At 39.2% G+C, this 20,982-nt stretch overlaps 2 protein-coding genes across 2 annotated transcripts; both read right to left on the bottom strand.

Moving 5' to 3' along the window:
* Positions 1-2,684: 2,684 nt before the first annotated feature.
* On the bottom strand, positions 2,685-5,686 carry LOC149548446 (uncharacterized). The gene is made up of 4 exons (XM_089794261.1): positions 5,022-5,686; positions 4,439-4,673; positions 3,618-4,288; positions 2,685-3,066 (listed from the first exon to the last, which is right to left on the bottom strand). The coding sequence occupies exons 1-4, from the start codon at positions 5,684-5,686 to the stop codon at positions 2,685-2,687; spliced, it is 1,953 nt and encodes a 650-aa protein (XP_089650387.1).
* A 3,382-nt stretch (positions 5,687-9,068) lies between these two features.
* LOC149548445 (uncharacterized) lies at positions 9,069-12,070 on the bottom strand. The gene is made up of 4 exons (XM_089794260.1): positions 11,406-12,070; positions 10,823-11,057; positions 10,002-10,672; positions 9,069-9,450 (listed from the first exon to the last, which is right to left on the bottom strand). The coding sequence occupies exons 1-4, from the start codon at positions 12,068-12,070 to the stop codon at positions 9,069-9,071; spliced, it is 1,953 nt and encodes a 650-aa protein (XP_089650386.1).
* Positions 12,071-20,982: the final 8,912 nt, after the last annotated feature.

Raw genomic sequence — 20,982 nt, 5'->3', positions numbered from 1 at the left:
AGTTCTCTCTCTCTCTCTCTCTCTCTCTCTCTCCCATCCCCTACTCTTACTCTCTCTCCAATCACCAACTCTCTCTCTTACTCTCTCCCATCCCCTACTCTCTCTCACACTCTCTCTCATCCCAAACTCTCTCTCTCTCTCTCTCTACCACCTCCTACTCTCTCTCACACTCTTTCCCATTCATTTACTCTGTCTCTCCCATCCCATACCCTCTCTCTACCACCCCCTACTCTCTCTCACACTCTCACACTCTCTCCTATCCACTACACTCTCTCTTTCATAGAAACACACACACACACACACACACACACACACACACACACACACACACACACACACACACACAGACACTCCCATCCCCCTCTCTCTTCTCTCTCATCCCCTACTCTCTAGATTTTTCATGCACACTCCCATCCCCCTCTCTCTATCTCCCTCTCCCTACTCTCTCTCACACTCTCTCCCATCCCCTACTCTCTCTCTCTCTCTCTCTCTCCCATCCTGTTCTCTCTCTCTCTCTGCCACCTCCTACTCTCTCTCACACTCTCTCCCATCCCCTACTCTTTGTTACACACACTCCCATCCACCCTTCTCTCCCTCTCCCACCACCTGTCTCTCTCTCTCCCATATGCTACTCTCTCTCTCTCTCTCTCTCTCAGGCTACACTCTCTCTCTTCCCTCTCCCATCCCCTAAAATCTCTCTTTTGTAGATACACACTCCCATCCCCTCTCTCTCTCCCCTCTCCCATCCCTTACTCTCTAGATCTCTTACACGCACTCCCATCCCTCTCTCTCCTCTCCCACTCCCTCTCCCACCACCTACTATCTCTCTCTCTCCCATCCCCTACTCTTACTCTCTATCTCCCATTCCCAACTCTCTCTCACACTCTCTCCCATACCCTACTCTCTCTCTCTCACACTCTCTCTCCCATCCTTTCACTCTCTCTCCCATCCTTTGATACCACCTATTCTATCAGCCATGCTTTGTCCTCCAATGCCAAGATGATGAAGAAGGAATGTTCCCAAGGAGTGCTCTGCACCATACTACCCCTCTCTGAAAAAAACTCAAGTCCCTTGAGTTGGGATAGTGTCAAAAACAAAACCTGCCTTCTCTATTTCAGCCTTGTCATCCATGTGGCATCTTCAGCAGGTAACCTAGTCCATTTGACCAGGTATGCATAGTATGTTGCCCTCCTAGTTTGTTTAGTCACCTTCTTATCAAGGATACATTCAATCTGAGGTTTATGTGCTTTGGGAAATTGAGAATTATCACCTTTATTGTCTAAATCTGTACCTGCATCACAAATGTCAATAGGTTCTTTATATGCATATAAATCTGATACATTAAATATTGGGGAAAGACCAACATCTGGAGGTAGTTCAATTTTGTATGCATTGTTGCCACATCTTTGCAAAATTCTGAATGGCCCTGCCTTCTTCATCATCAATTTGGTATATTGCCCTTTAGGCAATCTTTCCTTTTTAAGGTGCACCATCACTAAGTCACCTACCTTGAATTGGAGGTCTCTTATTTTCTTATTGGCCTGATTTTTGTATTTGTCTGCAGTCCTTTCCAACCTGTCCTTCACCTGCTGCTGAATGTCCTTCATCACTTGGGAAAAGTCTTGTGCTTGGGCACTCTTTCTATCAAGGTGACTGATGTCTCTTAGTTCTAATACACCTCTTGGATGCTCCCCATAGACAATCTGAAATGGTGTCAATCCAGTGCTTCTATTGACTGAGTCATTATAGGCATATTCGGCTTGTGGTAGGATAGAGTCCCATGATCCTCCATGCTGTTGTGAGAGACATCTTAGAAAGTTCCCCAATGATCTATTTGTGACCTCTGTTTTCCCATCAGACTATGGGTGATAAGCAGATGAGAAGTTCAAATTAGTTCCAAGCCTTTTCCATAGTGTCCTCCAAAAATGGCCAAGGAACTTGGAGTCTCTGTCTGAAACAATAGATCTAGGAAGACCATGTAGTCTTACAACCTCCTTAAAGAAAAGCCCTGCAATATGAGAGGCATCATGTGTGGTTCTGCAAGGAATGAAGTGAGCCATTTTAGAAAATCTATCAACAACAACAAATACACTGTCATTTCCTGCCCTTGTTTTTGGCAAACCCAAGACAAAGTCCATACTTATTGAATCCCATGGCTTGCAAGGAATGGGTAATGGAGTGTATAAACCTGCATTTGAAGCATGACCCTTTGCTTTTTGACAGATTATGCAACTATCTACAAACTTCCTAACATCAGATTGCAATTTGGGCCAATGGCAAAATCTTTTTACCTGTTCCAAGGTCTTGTCTAAACCAAAGTGACCTGACATACCTCCACAATGCTTCTCCTTAATTATATTTTCTCTATATGAACCCCTTGGTACACATAGTTGCCCTCCTTTGAACAATAAGCCCTCTTGAATCAAATAGTCTGCAAAATCAGAATGGTATCTATCTCCCATGTCTTGGCAAACCTTGTAGATCTCTTTAAAATCTTCATCTTGAGGGTACATGTCCTTCATGGCATCAATACCCACACTTTCAAGGTCAATTGATTGGATCATGAGGTTCCTCCTACTCAAGGCATCAGCAACCTTGTTGATGACCCCCTTCTTGTGCTTAATGGAGAAGGTATATGACTGCATAAACTCCATCCATTTGATATGCCTCTGGTTCAATTTATCCTACCTGTTCAAGAAACTTAAAGCCTGGTTATCAGTGAAAACAATGAATTCTTTAGGAAGTAAGTAATGCCTCCATCTCTTCAAAGATTGCCCCATTGCATATAACTCTAAATCATAGACTGAATACTTCTGTTTAGCCTCATTTAATTTCTCACTGAAAAAGGCAATTGGTCTGCCCTCTTGACTTAGTACCCCTCCAATAGCTTTGGTGCTGGCATCACATTCAACTGTAAACACTTTGTTAAAATCAGGAAATGTTAAAACAGGTCCTTGGGCAATTCTTTGTTTTAGGAGTTCAAATGCCTCTTGGGATGCTTGTGTCCACACAAAATTACATTTCTTTCCACCTTTTATTGTGTCAATCATCGGAGCAGAGATTCCACTAAAATTCTTAATAAAAATTTCCTATAAAAGTTGCATAGACCATGGAAACTCTTCACTTCACTTGGACTTGTGGGTGTAGGCCAATGCATGATAGCCTCAATTTTAGTGGGGTCCATCTTCAAACAATCCTTAGAAATGACAAATCCAAGAAAAATCAATTCTTGTTTATCAAAGGTGCACTTTTCAAGGTTTATTTTCAATTCTTCCTCATGAAGTCTTTGCAATACAAGATCTATGTGTTTTAGGTGTTCTTCTTTATCCTTACTGAAAATTAGGATATCATCTAAGTATACAACCACAAACTTGTTGAGAAAGGGTTTGAGGACCTCATTCATGAGCCTCATAAAGGTGCTTGGTGCATTTGACAATCCAAATGGCATGACAAGCCATTCATAGAGTCCCTCATTGGTTTTAAAGGCTGTTTTCCACTCATCCCCTTCTCTTACCCTAATTTGATGGTATCCACTTTTCAAGTCTATCTTAGAATAAAACTTTGCCCCTCCTAGGCAATCAAGAAGGTCTTCCATCCTAGGCATGGGAAACCTATACCTTATTGTTATCTTGTTTATAGCCCTTGAATCCACACACAGCCTCCAAGTGCCCTCTTTCTTTGGTGCTAACACAACAGGGACTGCACATGGGCTAACACTTTTCCTAATCAAGCCTTTAGACAAAAAATCCTCAATTTGTCTAGCTATCTCTTCATTTTGTTCTGGGGTTAACTTATAGGCAGCCTTATTGGGTAGTGTAGCCCCTGGTATTAGGTCTATACAATGACTGATTTCCCTTTTTGGTGGTAAAGTAGAAGGTGAACTGCCTGCCACAATCCCATGGTATTTGTTTAACAATTCCCTAACCTCTCTAGGTTCCACTTCACTTAAACCATGATCCAATATTACTTTGTTTGACACATCATTCTTAGGTTTAGTCACAATTGCAAAACAAGGAGTATCTTTCACTTTTAAGGACTGCAAAAATTCCTTTTCACCAACCAATGCAATACTACTTACCATATGGTCCATCTTGCCATCATCCGGTAGTGGATTCATTGTGTACTTGACTCCATCTTTCACAATAGTGTACACATTTGTATGCCCATCATGTTTTGCATTGACATCATATTGCCATGGCCTCCCAAGCAAGAGGTGGCATGCATCCATATTAGTCACATCACATAAAATTCTGTCAGCATATTCACCCAATGTGAATTCAACCCAAACCTGCTCATTCACTAAGGTATGATTGTCCTTTGTTAACCATGAAGCCTTATATGGATAAGGGTGAGGAATTATTTGCAATTTTAACTTGTTAACCATTTCTCTAGAGGCTATATTATCTATTGAACCTGAATCAACTATCAACTTGCATACCTTTCCTTTTACCTTGCAATTTGTCCTGAATAATGATCTTCTCTGTGGTGGATCTGCAGGTTGTGGTACCTTCAAACGTGTCCTTTGCATCATGAGGCACTCTCCATGTTCAGCATCAGCAGGTCTGGAGGTTGTGGTGTGATAGGATGAGATGCTTTGCCCATCCTCTTCTTCTTGCAACAGATTGATTCTCCTATCCACAGGTTTACTGGATTCTCCACCTTTTTGAGGACACCTGAATGACTGATGCCCGGTTTGGTTACATGTAAAACATCTGCCTGTGAACACTTGACCTCCTCTTCCTCTCCCATTGCCTCCTCCTTGGTTCCTATTGGGTCTCCTACCCCTAAAGGAGCCTCTTTGACTGGTGTCTGGTTCATGGTTCCTGGTTTCAGCATTATTTCTACCTTGAAATCTGCCCCCTCTACCTCTAAATGAATTACTTCCTCTTCCCCTATTATTTTCACTTCTCCTCTTCTATTTTTCTTCTATTTTTAATGCAAGATTGAAACATTGGTGGACAGATTCTAAATTGATCAACGTAAGTTCATCTTGTATGCTAAACTTTAAGCCATTAACATACCTTGCCAACTTTTGTTTGCTTGATTCATTTACCTTTGCTCTTAGGGTCAAGTTATGGAATTCTTGAGTGTAACCACTCACATCCATGTCCCTTTGCTTTAGGTTTTGTAGTCTTTGATTTATGAGGACTTCATAATCCTCCGGTACAAATTGCTTCTTCACTTCAGCCTTCATCCTTTTCCATGTTGAAATGGGTTCCTTGCCCTCATCCAACCTTTCATTTTGAACAAAGTTCCACCAAGTAAGGGCTGGCCCCTTCAACTTGGCTTTGGCAATCTTCACCCTTTGACTAGCAGGGATATAATCACATTCAAAGTGATTGTCTAGTGCCTCTATCCAATCCAGGCACTCATCTGGATTCAACCGGCCATAAAACATAGGGATGTCACCCCCTTTTGCACCCACTCTCTCCAAAGCTTGAAGAAGTGGTCTTTGCTCCAATGGAATCTCACTTCCATAAGTATCTCTCTCAACTTCTTCTCCTTCTGACTCATAATCATTACCCTTTCTCAATTTGCCTTGGAGCTTTTCAAGCTCTCTCCTCATGTTTCTATTCTCTTCCCTGACTGCCCTACTTTTAGCCATTTGTTCTTTCACCAACTTGGCTAGTTCAATATTGGTGATCCTCAATGGGATCTCCCTCTCTCCATCTTCTCCATCCGACATTTTTGATGAACAAACCACTCACCAAGGTCTTCCTGCTGCTCTGATACCACCTGATGCAGAGTGGCAAGCGGAATAACCAAATTTGGCCTAAGTTGTCCTTAGGACTTACACAACCCACAATTTTACTCTCCAAGTCTAGGATCACTTTAAGGATCCACCAAGCTCTGCAACAACCCTTTCTCCAAGGTTTGGACAATCTCCCAATGCTTGGAAGGCTCAATCCAACTTTGTCTCCAATTTGCCTTTAGGGAATAAATCCCTGATTTAGGCCTTTTAGTGCTTCTGCAACTTCTAGCACTCCACAACACAAGACAATGATTGGGACACCTCCAAATGTTCCCCCACACTGCAAATAACCCACAATTTGGGTTCTCCAACTTCTGCAACACCAAAATCCACAACTCACCTAGTTGTCCTACTAGGTCTCCATACCCTATTTTCCTGCAACAAATCCAAAATTCTCCAAACAACTTGTCAAACAAATTAGGGTTTCAGATACCCTTTATCCCACTCTATCAATCCCCCAAAAATCAAATTCCCAATCCACTCCTGCACTACAGAACCTCTCCTATGCACACAGACCTAATGGGCCCAATTAGGCTTGGTTTACAAAGGAGCAGTACGGAAATGGGTTCATGGATGGAAATAAATGATTGGGCGACCTCAAGGAATGTTTATCTCAACAACTTCTGGCCTTGGTTGCAATTTATTCAATCAAATTCCTTCTGATTTCCATACAGTTACTAAATCCTAGTTCAAACCAACACCTAGACTTGAACTAGGGCTTGCATGCAAAATGTGCTCTCACCATTGAAATTGATCCTAATTCTAGAGAATGAAAGAACAACATGTAAGCTTGCAGATTCATTGGGTTTTGTGCCCCTGAGGTCAAATAGGTGCACTCTATTTGCCCATTTGCACAAAACCCTTGCTAAAGGGAGGGTTTGGTGGCTGTTTGGGAACAAAATGCAATAACTATCGACTCCCTTCACCAAAAAACCTTCAAACCACTTGCAAAAGTTTGCTAACACACCAAGGTTTCGAATCCATGCATTTGTTTGCAGATACTCTTCCATACAGCACGTGCAGAATTCAAAAACCAAAGATTTTACCACGAAAACTGAGAGTTTTTGTATTAATGCAATCAAAATCCTTACAATTTCCCTCTCTTCTTTTGGGAAGGTGGAATATGACTTAAATACCATGCCTATACCGATCAACCACCTTGGGATCGGTTTCTAACTGATTTAACCATTATTTGCAAAAGTTGCTAATTGTTGCTGAGCAACTTTTGAAAAGTTGACAGCAACTTTTGTTGCATCTTGCCGATAAGCAACTTTTTGCTTCCAAACTACTTTAAAACATTCCTAACCTAATCTTAGACATGCCTAGAGCCTTTTAAGGCTATATAAGACTTATTCAAAACACCTAATGCTATTAGCCCTATAGGTCACATGAGTCCTTGGTTTATAAACTACCAAATAGGACTATGTACCTTTACAAGTGGGCAAATGTTTATTAAAATCCTATTTTAAACTCAAACTAGCTTCAAGCCTCCTTGAAGGAAACACTCCAATTACATTGCAAAGAAGATCTTCATAGACCATGATTAGATTGCAGATGGAAAAATGTCTACATATGATGTAGAGTTGATACCACCTATTCTATCAGCCATGCTTTGTCCTCCAATGCCAAGATGATGAAGAAGGAATGTTCCCAAGGAGTGCTCTGCACCATACTACCCCTCTCTGAAAAAAACTCAAGTCCCTTGAGTTGGGATAGTGTCAAAAACAAAACCTGCCTTCTCTATTTCAGCCTTTGTCATCCATGTGGCATCTTCAGCAGGTAACCCAGTCCATTTGACCAGGTATGCATAGTATGTTGCCCTCCTAGTTTGTTTAGTCACCTTCTTATCAAGGATACATTCAATCTGAGGTTTATGTGCTTTGGGCAATTGAGAATCATCACCTTTATTGTCTAAATCTGTACCTGCATCACAAATGTCAGTAGGTTCTTTATATGCATATAAATCTGATACATTAAATATTGGGGAAAGACCAACATCTGGAGGTAGTTCAATTTTGTATGCATTGTTGCCACATCTTTGCAAAATTCTGAATGGCCCTGCCTTCTTCATCATCAATTTGGTATATTGCCCTTTAGGCAATCTTTCCTTTTTAAGGTGCACCATCACTAAGTCACCTACCTTGAATTGGAGGTCTCTTATTTTCTTATTGGCCTGATTTTTGTATTTGTTTGCAGTCCTTTCCAACCTGTCCTTCACCTGCTGCTGAATGTCCTTCATCACTTGGGCAAAGTCTTGTGCTTGGGCACTCTTTCTATCAAGGTGACTGATGTCTCTTAGTTCTAATACACCTCTTGGATGCTCCCCATAGACAATCTGAAATGGTGTCAATCCAGTGCTTCTATTGACTGAGTCATTATAGGCATATTCGGCTTGTGGTAGGATAGAGTCCCATGATCCTCCATGCTGTTGTGAGAGACATCTTAGCAAGTTCCCCAATGATCTATTTGTGACCTCTGTTTGCCCATCAGACTGTGGGTGATAAGCAAATGAGAAGTTCAAATTAGTTCCAAGCCTTTTCCATAGTGTCCTCCAAAAATGGCCAAGGAACTTGGAGTCTCTGTCTGAAACAATAGATCTAGGAAGACCATGTAGTCTTACAACCTCCTTAAAGAAAAACCCTGCAATATGAGAGGCATCATGTGTGGTTCTGCAAGGAATGAAGTGAGCCATTTTAGAAAATCTGTCAACAACAACAAATACACTGTCATTTCCTGCCCTTGTTTTTGGCAAACCCAAGACAAAGTCCATACTTATTGAATCCCATGGCTTGCAAGGAATGGGTAATGGAGTGTATAAACCTGCATTTGAAGCATGACCCTTTGCTTTTTGACAGATTATGCAACTATCTACAAACTTCCTAACATCAGATTGCAATTTGGGCCAATGGTAAAATCTTTTTACCTGTTCCAAGGTCTTGTCTAAACCAAAGTGACCTGACATACCTCCACAATGCTTCTCCTTAATTATATTTTCTCTATATGAACCCCTTGGTACACATAGTTGCCCTCCTTTGAACAATAAGCCCTCTTGAATCAAATAGTCTGCAAAATCAGAATGGTATCTATCTCCCATGTCTTGGCAAACCTTGTAGATCTCTTTAAAATCTTCATCTTGAGGGTACATGTCCTTCATGGCATCAATACCCACACTTTCAAGGTCAATTGATTGGATCATGAGGTTCCTCCTACTCAAGGCATCAGCAACCTTGTTGATGACCCCCTTCTTGTGCTTAATGGAGAAGGTATATGACTGCATAAACTCCATCCATTTGATATGCCTCTGGTTCAATTTATCCTACCTGTTCAAGAAACTTAAAGCCTGGTTATCAGTGAAAACAATGAATTCTTTAGGAAGTAAGTAATGCCTCCATCTCTTCAAAGATTGCCCCATTGCATATAACTCTAAATCATAGACTGAATACTTCTGTTTAGCCTCATTTAATTTCTCACTGAAAAAGGCAATTGGTCTGCCCTCTTGACTTAGTACCCCTCCAATAGCTTTGGTGCTGGCATCACATTCAACTGTAAACACTTTGTTAAAATCAGGAAATGTTAAAACAGGTCCTTGGGCAATTCTTTGTTTTAGGAGTTCAAATGCCTCTTGGGATGCTTGTGTCCACACAAAATTACATTTCTTTCCACCTTTTATTGTGTCAATCATCGGAGCAGAGATTCCACTAAAATTCTTAATAAAAATTTCCTATAAAAGTTGCATAGACCATGGAAACTCTTCACTTCACTTGGACTTGTGGGTGTAGGCCAATGCATGATAGCCTCAATTTTAGTGGGGTCCATCTTCAAACAATCCTTAGAAATGACAAATCCAAGAAAAATCAATTCTTGTTTATCAAAGGTGCACTTTTCAAGGTTTATTTTCAATTCTTCCTCATGAAGTCTTTGCAATACAAGATCTATGTGTTTTAGGTGTTCTTCTTTATCCTTACTGAAAATTAGGATATCATCTAAGTATACAACCACAAACTTGTTGAGAAAGGGTTTGAGGACCTCATTCATGAGCCTCATAAAGGTGCTTGGTGCATTTGACAATCCAAATGGCATGACAAGCCATTCATAGAGTCCCTCATTGGTTTTAAAGGCTGTTTTCCACTCATCCCCTTCTCTTACCCTGATTTGATGGTATCCACTTTTCAAGTCTATCTTAGAATAAAACTTTGCCCCTCCTAGGCAATCAAGAAGGTCTTCCATCCTAGGCATGGGAAACCTATACCTTATTGTTATCTTGTTTATAGCCCTTGAATCCACACACAGCCTCCAAGTGCCCTCTTTCTTTGGTGCTAACACAGCAGGGACTGCACATGGGCTAACACTTTTCCTAATCAAGCCTTTAGACAACAAATCCTCAATTTGTCTAGCTATCTCTTCATTTTGTTCCGGGGTTAACTTATAGGCAGCCTTATTGGGTAGTGTAGCCCCTGGTATTAGGTCTATACAATGACTGATTTCCCTTTTTGGTGGTAAAGTAGAAGGTGAACTGCCTGCCACAATCCCATGGTATTTGTTTAACAATTCCCTAACCTCTCTAGGTTCCACTTCACTTAAACCATGATCCAATATTACTTTGTTTGACACATCATTCTTAGGTTTAGTCACAATTGCAAAACAAGGAGTATCTTTCACTTTTAAGGACTGCAAAAATTCCTTTTCACCAACCAATGCAATACTACTTACCATATGGTCCATCTTGCCATCATCCGGTAGTGGATTCATTGTGTACTTGACTCCATCTTTCACAATAGTGTACACATTTGTATGCCCATCATGTTTTGCATTGACATCATATTGCCATGGCCTCCCAAGCAAGAGGTGGCATGCATCCATATTAGTCACATCACATAAAATTCTGTCAGCATATTCACCCAATGTGAATTCAACCCAAACCTGCTCATTCACTAAGGTATGATTGTCCTTTGTTAACCATGAAGCCTTATATGGATAAGGGTGAGGAATTATTTGCAATTTTAACTTGTTAACCATTTCTCTAGAGGCTATATTATCTATTGAACCTGAATCAACTATCAACTTGCATACCTTTCCTTTTACCTTGCAATTTGTCCTGAATAATGATCTTCTCTGTGGTGGATCTGCAGGTTGTGGTACCTTCAAACGTGTCCTTTGCATCATGAGGCACTCTCCATGTTCAGCATCAGCAGGTCTGGAGGTTGTGGTGTGATAGGATGAGATGCTTTGCCCATCCTCTTCTTCTTGCAACAGATTGATTCTCCTATCCACAGGTTTACTGGATTCTCCACCTTTTTGAGGACACCTGAATGACTGATGCTCGGTTTGGTTACATGTAAAACATCTGCCTGTGAACACTTGACCTCCACTTCCTCTCCCATTGCCTCCTCCTTGGTTCCTATTGGGTCTCCTACCCCTAAAGGAGCCTCTTTGACTGGTGTCTGGTTCATGGTTCCTGGTTTCAGCATTATTTCTACTTTGAAATCTGCCCCCTCTACCTCTAAATGAATTACTTCCTCTTCCCCTATTATTTTCACTTCTCCTCTTCTATTTTTCTTCTATTTTTAATGCAAGATTGAAACATTGGTGGACAGATTCTAAATTGATCAACGTAAGTTCATCTTGTATGCTAAACTTTAAGCCATTAACATACCTTGCCAACTTTTGTTTGCTTGATTCATTTACCTTTGCTCTTAGGGTCAAGTTATGGAATTCTTGAGTGTAACCACTCACATCCATGTCCCTTTGCTTTAGGTTTTGTAGTCTTTGATTTATGAGGACTTCATAATCCTCCGGTACAAATTGCTTCTTCACTTCAGCCTTCATCCTTTTCCATGTTGAAATGGGTTCCTTGCCCTCATCCAACCTTTCATTTTGAACAAAGTTCCACCAAGTAAGGGCTGGCCCCTTCAACTTGGCTTTGGCAATCTTCACCCTTTGACTAGCAGGGATATAATCACATTCAAAGTGATTGTCTAGTGCCTCTATCCAATCCAGGCACTCATCTGGATTCAACCGGCCATAAAACATAGGGATGTCACCCCCTTTTGCACCCACTCTCTCCAAAGCTTGAAGAAGTGGTCTTTGCTCCAATGGAATCTCACTTCCATAAGTATCTCTCTCAACTTCTTCTCCTTCTGACTCATAATCATTACCCTTTCTCAATTTGCCTTGGAGCTTTTCAAGCTCTCTCCTCATGTTTCTATTCTCTTCCCTGACTGCCCTACTTTCAGCCATTTGTTCTTTCACCAACTTGGCTAGTTCAATATTGGTGATCCTCAATGGGATCTCCCTCTCTCCATCTTCTCCATCCGACATTTTTGATGAACAAACCACTCACCAAGGTCTTCCTGCTGCTCTGATACCACCTGATGTAGAGTGGCAAGCGGAATAACCAAATTTGGCCTAAGTTGTCCTTAGGACTTACACAACCCACAATTTTACTCTCCAAGTCTAGGATCACTTTAAGGATCCACCAAGCTCTGCAACAACCCTTTCTCCAAGGTTTGGACAATCTCCCAATGCTTGGAAGGCTCAATCCAGCTTTGTCTCCAATTTGCCTTTAGGGACTAAATCCCTGATTTAGGCCTTTTAGTGCTTCTGCAACTTCTAGCACTCCACAACACAAGACAATGATTGGGACACCTCCAAATGTTCCCCCACACTGCAAATAACCCACAATTTGGGTTCTCCAACTTCTGCAACACCAAAATCCACAACTCACCTAGTTGTCCTACTAGGTGTCCATACCCTATTTTCCTGCAACAAATCCAAAATTCTCCAAACAACTTGTCAAACAAATTAGGGTTTCAGATACCCTTTATCCCACTCTATCAATCCCCCAAAAATCAAATTCCCAATCCACTCCTGCACTACAGAACCTCTCCTATGCACACAGACCTAATGGGCCCAATTAGGCTTGGTTTACAAAGGAGCAGTACGGAAATGGGTTCATGGATGGAAAGAAATGATTGGGCGACCTCAAGGAATGTTTATCTCAACAACTTCTGGCCTTGGTTGCAATTTATTCAATCAAATTCCTTCTGATTTCCATACAGTTACTAAATCCTAGTTCAAACCAACACCTAGACTTGAACTAGGGCTTGCATGCAAAATGTGCTCTCACCATTGAAATTGATCCTAATTCTAGAGAATGAAAGAAAAACATGTAAGCTTGCAGATTCATTGGGTTTTGTGCCCCTGAGGTCAAATAGGTGCACTCTATTTGCCCATTTGCACAAAACCCTTGCTAAAGGGAGGGTTTGGTGGCTGTTTGGGAACAAAATGCAATAACTATCGACTCCCTTCACCAAAAAACCTTCAAACCACTTGCAAAAGTTTGCTAACACACCAAGGTTTCGAATCCACGCATTTGTTTGCAGATACTCTTCCGTACAGCACGTGTAGAATTCAAAAACCAGAGATTTTACCACGAAAACTGAGAGTTTTTGTATTAATGCAATCAAAATCCTTACAATTTCCCTCTCTTCTTTTGGGAAGGTGGAATATGACTTAAATACCATGCCTATACCGATCAACCACCTTGGCATCAGTTTCTAACTGATTTAACCATTATTTGCAAAAGTTGCTAATTGTTGCTGAGCATCTTTTGAAAAGTTGACAACAACTTTTGTTGCATCTTGCCGATAAGCAACTTTTTGCTTCCAAACTACTTTAAAACATTCCTAACCTAATCTTAGACATGCCTAGAGCCTTTTAAGGCTATATAAGACTTATTCAAAACACCTAATGCTATTAGCCCTATAGGTCACATGAGTCCTTGGTTTATAAACTACCAAATAGGACTATGTACCTTTACAAGTGGGCAAATGTTTATTAAAATCCTATTTTAAACTCAAACTAGCTTCAAGCCTCCTTGAAGGAAACACTCCAATTACATTGCAAAGAAGATCTTCATAGACCATGATTAGATTGCAGATGGAAAAATGTCTACATATGATGTAGAGTTGATACCACCTATTCTATCAGCCATGCTTTGTCCTCCAATGCCAAGATGATGAAGAAGGAATGTTCCCAAGGAGTGCTCTGCACCAATCAAAGTCATACTTGTACAAGAACTCCATCTAGCAATGTTGTTGTGCATTCAGGTTTATCTAGGTAAAAATATACTACAAGCTCCTATGATTGCTATGCAACTCAAACCTATGTCCCAAAAGAAAATACCTCCAATAGATAAGGGCAATCACCATAGTTGCGAGTTCCAAATCATGAGTGGGATAGTTAAGCTCATGGTCTTTGAGTTTCCTGGACTCATATGCAATCACTTAACCATCCTACATCAACACTGCACCTACAGCTTCCAATGAAGCATCTGTGCAAAGCATGAAATCACCTACAAGATTAGGCATTGCAAGGACTAGTGCACTCGTCAAACACTCCTTAAGAGCATTAAATGTTGCTTTGCATTGGTCTAACCAAACATAATTCTTCCCTTTCCTTTGAAGAGAAGTGATGGGATGAGCTACTCGTGAGAAATCCTTCACGAAGAGATTGTAGTAGCCTATCAATCCCATGAAACTACAAACTTCAGAGACATTCGTGGGTATTGACCAATCCATGATAGCATGAATCTTCTCCCGATCCACTACAATTCCATCACTTGTAATGATGTGTCCCAAATACTTCACCTTTGACTGGAAGAACCCACATTTACTCAAGTTTCCATACAACTAATGGTCTCTCAAGCACTGTAATACTTGATGTAAATGGAGTTCGTGCTCCTCCATAGTCTTGGAATAGATCAATATGTCATCCAAGAATATAATGGCACACTGATCAAGGTAAGTGTGAAATACACCATTCATCAAACTCATAAATACTGATGGGGCATTGGTTAACCCAAAGGGTAAAACCATGAACTCATAATGCCCATACCATGTACAAAAAATTGTTTCATGAATATCAACCTCTTGGATACAAAGTTGATGGTATCTTGACTTAATATCAATCTTTGAGAACACTCGTGCTCCCTTCATTTGATAAAAAAAGTCATCTATCCTCGGCAAAGGATAATGGTTCTTCACTATAACCTTATTTAACTGTTGGTAGTCAATATACAGATGCAAGGAACCATCCTTCTTCTTTACGAAGATTATTGGTGCACCCTATGGGGATACACTAGGATGAATATGACCCTTGGCCAAAAATTCCTCCAACTATAATCTGAGGCCACTCAACTCCTGAGTAGTCATGTAGTAAGGAGCTCATGAAATTGGCTCTACTCCTGGTACAAGATCAATTCAAAAATCAATGTCACACTATGGTAGCATATCTAGAATCATAGCAGGAAACACATTTGCATACTCATGAAGGAGTGGATGATCATCAGGTGTCACCATACGACTCTCGACTTCCTCAAGATCATTGATAGAAACAAGAAACAACTGACAACCTTTCCACACACTTTGCTTCAATTGATTAGCTGAAATCATCCAAAGTGAGACTAGTCTCGAGATTTCCAAAAGTTCCACCTACCCACCTATGTCATCAACACATTGTACCATCTTGTGATATCAATCTATACTTTCCTGATGGGTAGCTAACCAATCCATGCCCAACCCAATGCCATACAATCCTAGAGGTAGAATGTGTAGATCCGCTATGGTGGTGAAGGTTTCCAAATTCAAAACACAACTCCTAACCAATGAATCAACAACCACTTTGGAACTCGTGGCTAACTCAACTTGCCACCTATGAACCTGACGTGCTACCACTAGCCCACATCACTTAACAAGATATGGTGAAATGAAAGAATTAGAAGCACCAAAGTAAAAAAAAACTAAAGTTGAAATACCATGCAATGTACTTGTAGCCTCGACTACCATACTTTGATGATCTGCTTGATGGTTATCAACCATCACAAAGAATCTATGATTCTTACTAGCATCTCCAAAAGTAGGCTCAGATCTCGTTGCACCCTTACTAGGTCCTATGGATGGTTTGATCAAACACTCAAAAGATTTATGGCCAGGTTGGCCACAAGAATAATAGATCCCTACAAAGTTGGAACCTATTTTGTGACCACCTTGGGTAGCACTAGGAATAAGGTGTACTACCCCTACTAGAATTCTACTGACTGCTCTGAGGAGTGTGATCTTGCTACGATTTCTATCCTCGATTCTAGTTATCTCCTTTCTTACCTAAGGTACCAGAATCCTATCCACCCTTGGTCCAAAAGCCTTTCTTAAACTTATGATGTTGTCCAATCTGAGAGGATGTGAACTAGGCCTGTCCCTTCCCTAATTATTGAGAGTACTATGCATCCTACCCTAAATTTTGAGCACTTTGGTTTTGAGAACTAGATTTTCTACTGAAATCTCTAGCCAGATTCTCCTTTGCAATATGTGCTTTCTTAATAGTGAGCACAAGAGTCCTAGGCTGATGCATACAAACTTCCCAAATGAGGGCATCCTTAAGGCCTTAGATGAAATGGTGAGGTAGGAGTAAATCATCATTGTTGTAGCATAGATACTACATAAGTTCAAAGAATCAAATTTTGTACTAACCCACTGACATGTTTCCTTGCTGGATTGAGTTGAACTCATCAGCACAGGCCTCTTTGAACTGAGGAGATAAGAATCTCTCTTGAAACCTCTCCTCAAAGATCTCCCAGGTGAGATCAACAACACTAATCTAAATTTTTTGACTCTCAATATTCCACCAAATGGATGTGTGGTCCCTCAACTGTATAATTGCACAATGGGTCCTCATGTTGGTTGAATATGGATACATGGTGAAGTAGCGCTCCATGTCCAACAACCAAGTCTTATCCTTGAGGCCACTTCCCTTGCCATCAAACAATGGTAGTTTGGATTGCTGAAGAGACTTCATGATATCCAATCTAATGGAATCTTCATTGTTGCAGTCCCTACCACCCTAATGGTGCCTTCTATTAGTAGGTGGAGTATGGGAATGCTCACGTTCATGTTCCTCCTCTCTATGCTTTGACTAATGGGAATCTCCATGATGAGATCCCTCTTCCTGATTATGATCTTGTTGGTGCTCCTCAACACGAGGGCCCAATCAAGTAAGAATCTTCTGAAGCACTGGCATCAATGCTCCCATGATAGCCTAATTAGCATTACCTCTCCCTCTCCCTCCTAATGCCCCTCTTCATGGTGTTCTTCTCCAAGGTTACCACTATGGGTAGCATCATAACCACTAGGTCTATGTGCAGGAGGCATCACTATGAGAACAACAAGATAATGTCAGAACAATCGAATCACAAGCATAAGAGTCAAAACCATGAACAACAAGATATCAAAATAACAACCATAATATAATAATACACAATGGAAAACAAAACCATAGTGGAAGCATAACACAAAGATCCCAATGTTACAACATGGGCTCTAATACTAGATGTAATGCTCTGCCCAGAGATCCTTAGAACAAGGTTAATTATAAGACGAGATAAATTTTCTTTTACAAGTATGAAAACACAAGACAAGCATCATACATGGATCATAAAGATTGCAATGGAAGACTAACCAACAACCAACCACCAAGGATCTTTAGGCGAGGTATTATAGCCCCTAATATGGCTCGATGATGAAAGCTAGAGGTTACTTATGCATCCCTTACAATTGCACCTTTTTCATCATAGCTTGCATTCTAAGATTCATTCTAGTTTATCATTTTCATTTTACATGTTGAGAGAGCTCTATCTTTATGGACGTGTCAACTAATTGTGTTCATCTTCTCTTGTTTCTTCTTGCTCATATCTTGTCATCTCCTCTTGGCTTTCACTTTCCTTTTTGCTGTCCTATCATCACATCTATCTACCCTTTTGGATCCTTTATATAGCATTTTGATCTAATTTTTTGATGTCTAAGATTTCTATAAAATCTTGCACACCTACCTAATCTCAACATCCTATATCTATTTTTGAGATCAAAATCAAAATCTAGGTTCATGTTGATGGTTAAATTCACAATTTAAAATCATTCCTTCTTCTATGTAGTTGGCTAACCTTTTGAGGCCTAATCTTCGAATTTCACTGGGGCATCATCATTTCTTCATCTTCTTATCATTTTTACTCTCTTCAACTTCTTATCCATTTCATTTCATCCTTCTTCTCCTTTTGACCCAATTCTATTGCTTTATCTTTCTTAGTCAAACTTAGTCAAATTGGGTTATATATTAATTATTCAGTGGTCACTCTTTGGTCTTAATAACTCATCATGGGCCTTAATTCATCTCTATTTGATCATATTTAGCTCATTTCTTCATCTCCTCTATCTCATTTTGATTTCAATTCTGAGTGCACATGAATGTTCTATCATCATTGCAAATTATGTTTCTACTATGGCTATCTATTTTTTAGGAGCATATGCTTGACCTTTCCTTTTTCTCTTGATCTATTTTCTTGCTTCACTTGACATATTAGTACTTGTCTCAAGTTATGACATTGTCTCTCTCTTCCTCCTAGTGTTCAATACTGCCGCTAATAGACTATGCATCCAGGATCTATTATCACTTGTTGCACTTTGTTCTTCAGAGTCAATTTAGGCTATCAGCTTGGCTTCTTCATTCTTTGACGTAATGTGTTCCCAGATTAATCACACATTAGTCAAGAGAGGAAAGTGTAATCACCCAAAAATGGTCACCTAGACTATTAGCCCCTTTCTAGCATTTTTGCTAAATTTATTAAATCACTTATTTTGATCAAATCCTCAAAATTTCGTTTATTAAAATTTATCCTATAGCTTGACCACTATATCCCAAGTCATTATTTAATTAGAAGGAACTTGTTCCCCTTTAATTAAATAAAAGACCCCTTTCCCCACTTATCTTCAACTGTGCACACATAAAGTATTACTCCCACTTTAAAAATAAAAGACTCGTTTTGTCTCGGATGGGTCGCAAAAGTCAACTCTTGATTACAATTGGTGGAAACATTTGTGCACATGGATACCCCCACTTTCATCCTCTACCCTTGATTAGATCCCTCTTGCCTCATGATATCCATCTTCTATTATTATTCCTTAAAAGGGAAAGCTCTCGCCTTATCTCATAATCACTCATTTTTGTGCTAACATTATGCTAAAAGAATTCTAGGTATCCTTGGGAGCTTGTGAAGACTGGTTGCATCATCTCATCTCATGCATATCATAGTAGCATAGTAGCATTAGCATAACTTCTCTTCTCATGCATTAGAATAAAAAATCTAGCTTAAATAGGGGATTGTAATACTTCATGCTTGCTAGTTAATCTTTCATTTCTCATTCTCTTAGTTTAGCTTCATTTGCATTGCACAACATCTTTGATTCTTGGATATTTACACTCTTGTTCTTATTATTGAATCTCTCATTTGATGGTGCACCTTGCAAGGGGCTGCATTTCTAAGTTCATTTGAGATCATAAACACTTCGTTTGTACCCTTTTCACATCATGATTAGGGAGCTCTAGGTTGATATTCAAGCTTCTCAATCCATGTGTACACTTAACAAGCATAGGGTTTTAAGTTGTGCTCAATTTGCATTTAAATTATCTAGAATTATATTAAGATACCAATAATTCATGCTAAAAAAACAAAAAGCTGTAGCTTATATTATATATTTGTATTTTTTGTATATGTCACATCTAGGATACATTAACTCAAACTTTAAAGATATCAAAAAAATATATTGTTTGCACTCAAACTACTACTTAGATTTCAATGCACTTCAGTATTTATATTCATTGCATTTTTTTCTCGAGCATTATTACAATTATATTATGCATGTAATGTGTTGCCAAGGAACCCTTGGAAAAAAGGGTTAACTATATCTTTTTTTCTTGAATAAGAGTAATAAACATATCAAGTGCATTAGATAACCACACACATAAGCATACAATTACATGCTAAAGATGATATAAAAATCACAACATGATTATATATAAGCAAAAGACTTAGCAACTCTTCCCAAGGTTCCTAAGAAACCTATACTCAAGGGTGAACAAAATAGACACATTCACCTTGCCTCATTGGAATTTGGATCACCTCAATTAACTCCATGGCTCATATCCATACCATCATTAATAGTCCTCCATCAAGGGGAATACAACACCCTTGTGGCTATACAAGTGAGAAATTGAAAATGAGCATGAAAGGGAAAACTTCATCAGTGAATACCAAATTGATCTTTTATAAATGGGATGGTCTCTACTTGAAAGAGGGTATCTAGAACATTAGTTAGCTTTGCCAAGCAATGTATGCAACTACCATATGTCCTATGCATGAATCTTTCCTAGTATGATCCAAGACCCCACATGTGACTTTAGACAATGGCTTGTATGATTGAATAAAGCCATATGACTCAAGGTAGTGGTCTATAAGACTAAATAAACATCATACAAATCAAGGTGGTGGTCCATACAACTAAAGACATTGCAAGAACTATGTAATTACTTGCTAGGGAACATGAAAGGATAAGTCTAAATGTTACTAAGTTTAGCGAGTAATTTTTTTTTTAAAAAAAACTTTTGTTTGTTAAGTTCATTAATCATAGATGTAAAGTACTATTTGGTTCCCTAATATCACCTTTAACACAATTAGTGTCTAATTTTAAGAGTTAACTTTTATCATCTAATCAACTCAATAAGTATTCTTCATCCATTGCTTACTTAATTTTCTTGGCAACATTTATCCATCTATTAGTTATGTCTACTTATGATTTGATACATTATCCATCCTAATGACCATTTATAAATTAGGAACTAATGTCTTAATCCATATAATCAAATGCATCTATTTGACATGCAATAAAGACATATTCAATATATTTAAACCATTAACCATATATGTAAAGCTAATAATCTTTTATTCACCAATTACTTAGATTGTTCATTTGATAATGTAATGGTGATTATGTGGTTCATCATACATTTATCTAGACACATGGAAATATAGAATGTCATGGCATCATCATAACTTTATTTATCTTTTGAAATAATACAATATGTTCACATTTTCCTTTATTTCTCCTAGAGACACCCTTTACCCTTTTACATAGCTTTTCAATTCATGATACACATGCATATGAAATTTTACTTTATTCAAGAGTTTACATTATAATATTATATATATATATATATATATATATATATATATTGATGCAGGAGCATCCTAGGATATTTGGCTATCCTACATGATTAAGGGATTTGGTGGGGTTGAGTGGATCTATTTGGGTCTTTGGTAGTTAATTTTGATGTATTTAATAATTATT

The sequence above is a fragment of the Cupressus sempervirens genome, chromosome 7 (assembly GCF_028749045.1).
Source record: "Cupressus sempervirens isolate cs-2001-9-10 chromosome 7, ASM2874904v1, whole genome shotgun sequence".
NCBI classification, from domain to species: Eukaryota; Viridiplantae; Streptophyta; class Pinopsida; order Cupressales; family Cupressaceae; genus Cupressus; species Cupressus sempervirens.
The sequence above is the reverse complement of the archived record's forward strand: the minus strand, read 5'-3'. Positions and strand labels throughout refer to the sequence as shown.

Coding starts and splice junctions, on each gene's coding strand:
- LOC149548446 (XM_089794261.1), bottom strand. CDS start 5,686: ATGTCGGATGGAGAAGATGGAGAGAGGGAGATCCCATTGAGGATCACC. Junction 4,674..5,021: donor AGCAAACAAAAGTTGGCAAG/GTATGTTAATGG, acceptor TCAGTCATTCAG/GTGTCCTCAAAAAGGTGGAG. Junction 3,067..3,617: donor ATAAACAAGATAACAATAAG/GTATAGGTTTCC, acceptor TAAGAATTTTAG/TGGAATCTCTGCTCCGATGA.
- LOC149548445 (XM_089794260.1), bottom strand. CDS start 12,070: ATGTCGGATGGAGAAGATGGAGAGAGGGAGATCCCATTGAGGATCACC. Junction 11,058..11,405: donor AGCAAACAAAAGTTGGCAAG/GTATGTTAATGG, acceptor TCAGTCATTCAG/GTGTCCTCAAAAAGGTGGAG. Junction 9,451..10,001: donor ATAAACAAGATAACAATAAG/GTATAGGTTTCC, acceptor TAAGAATTTTAG/TGGAATCTCTGCTCCGATGA.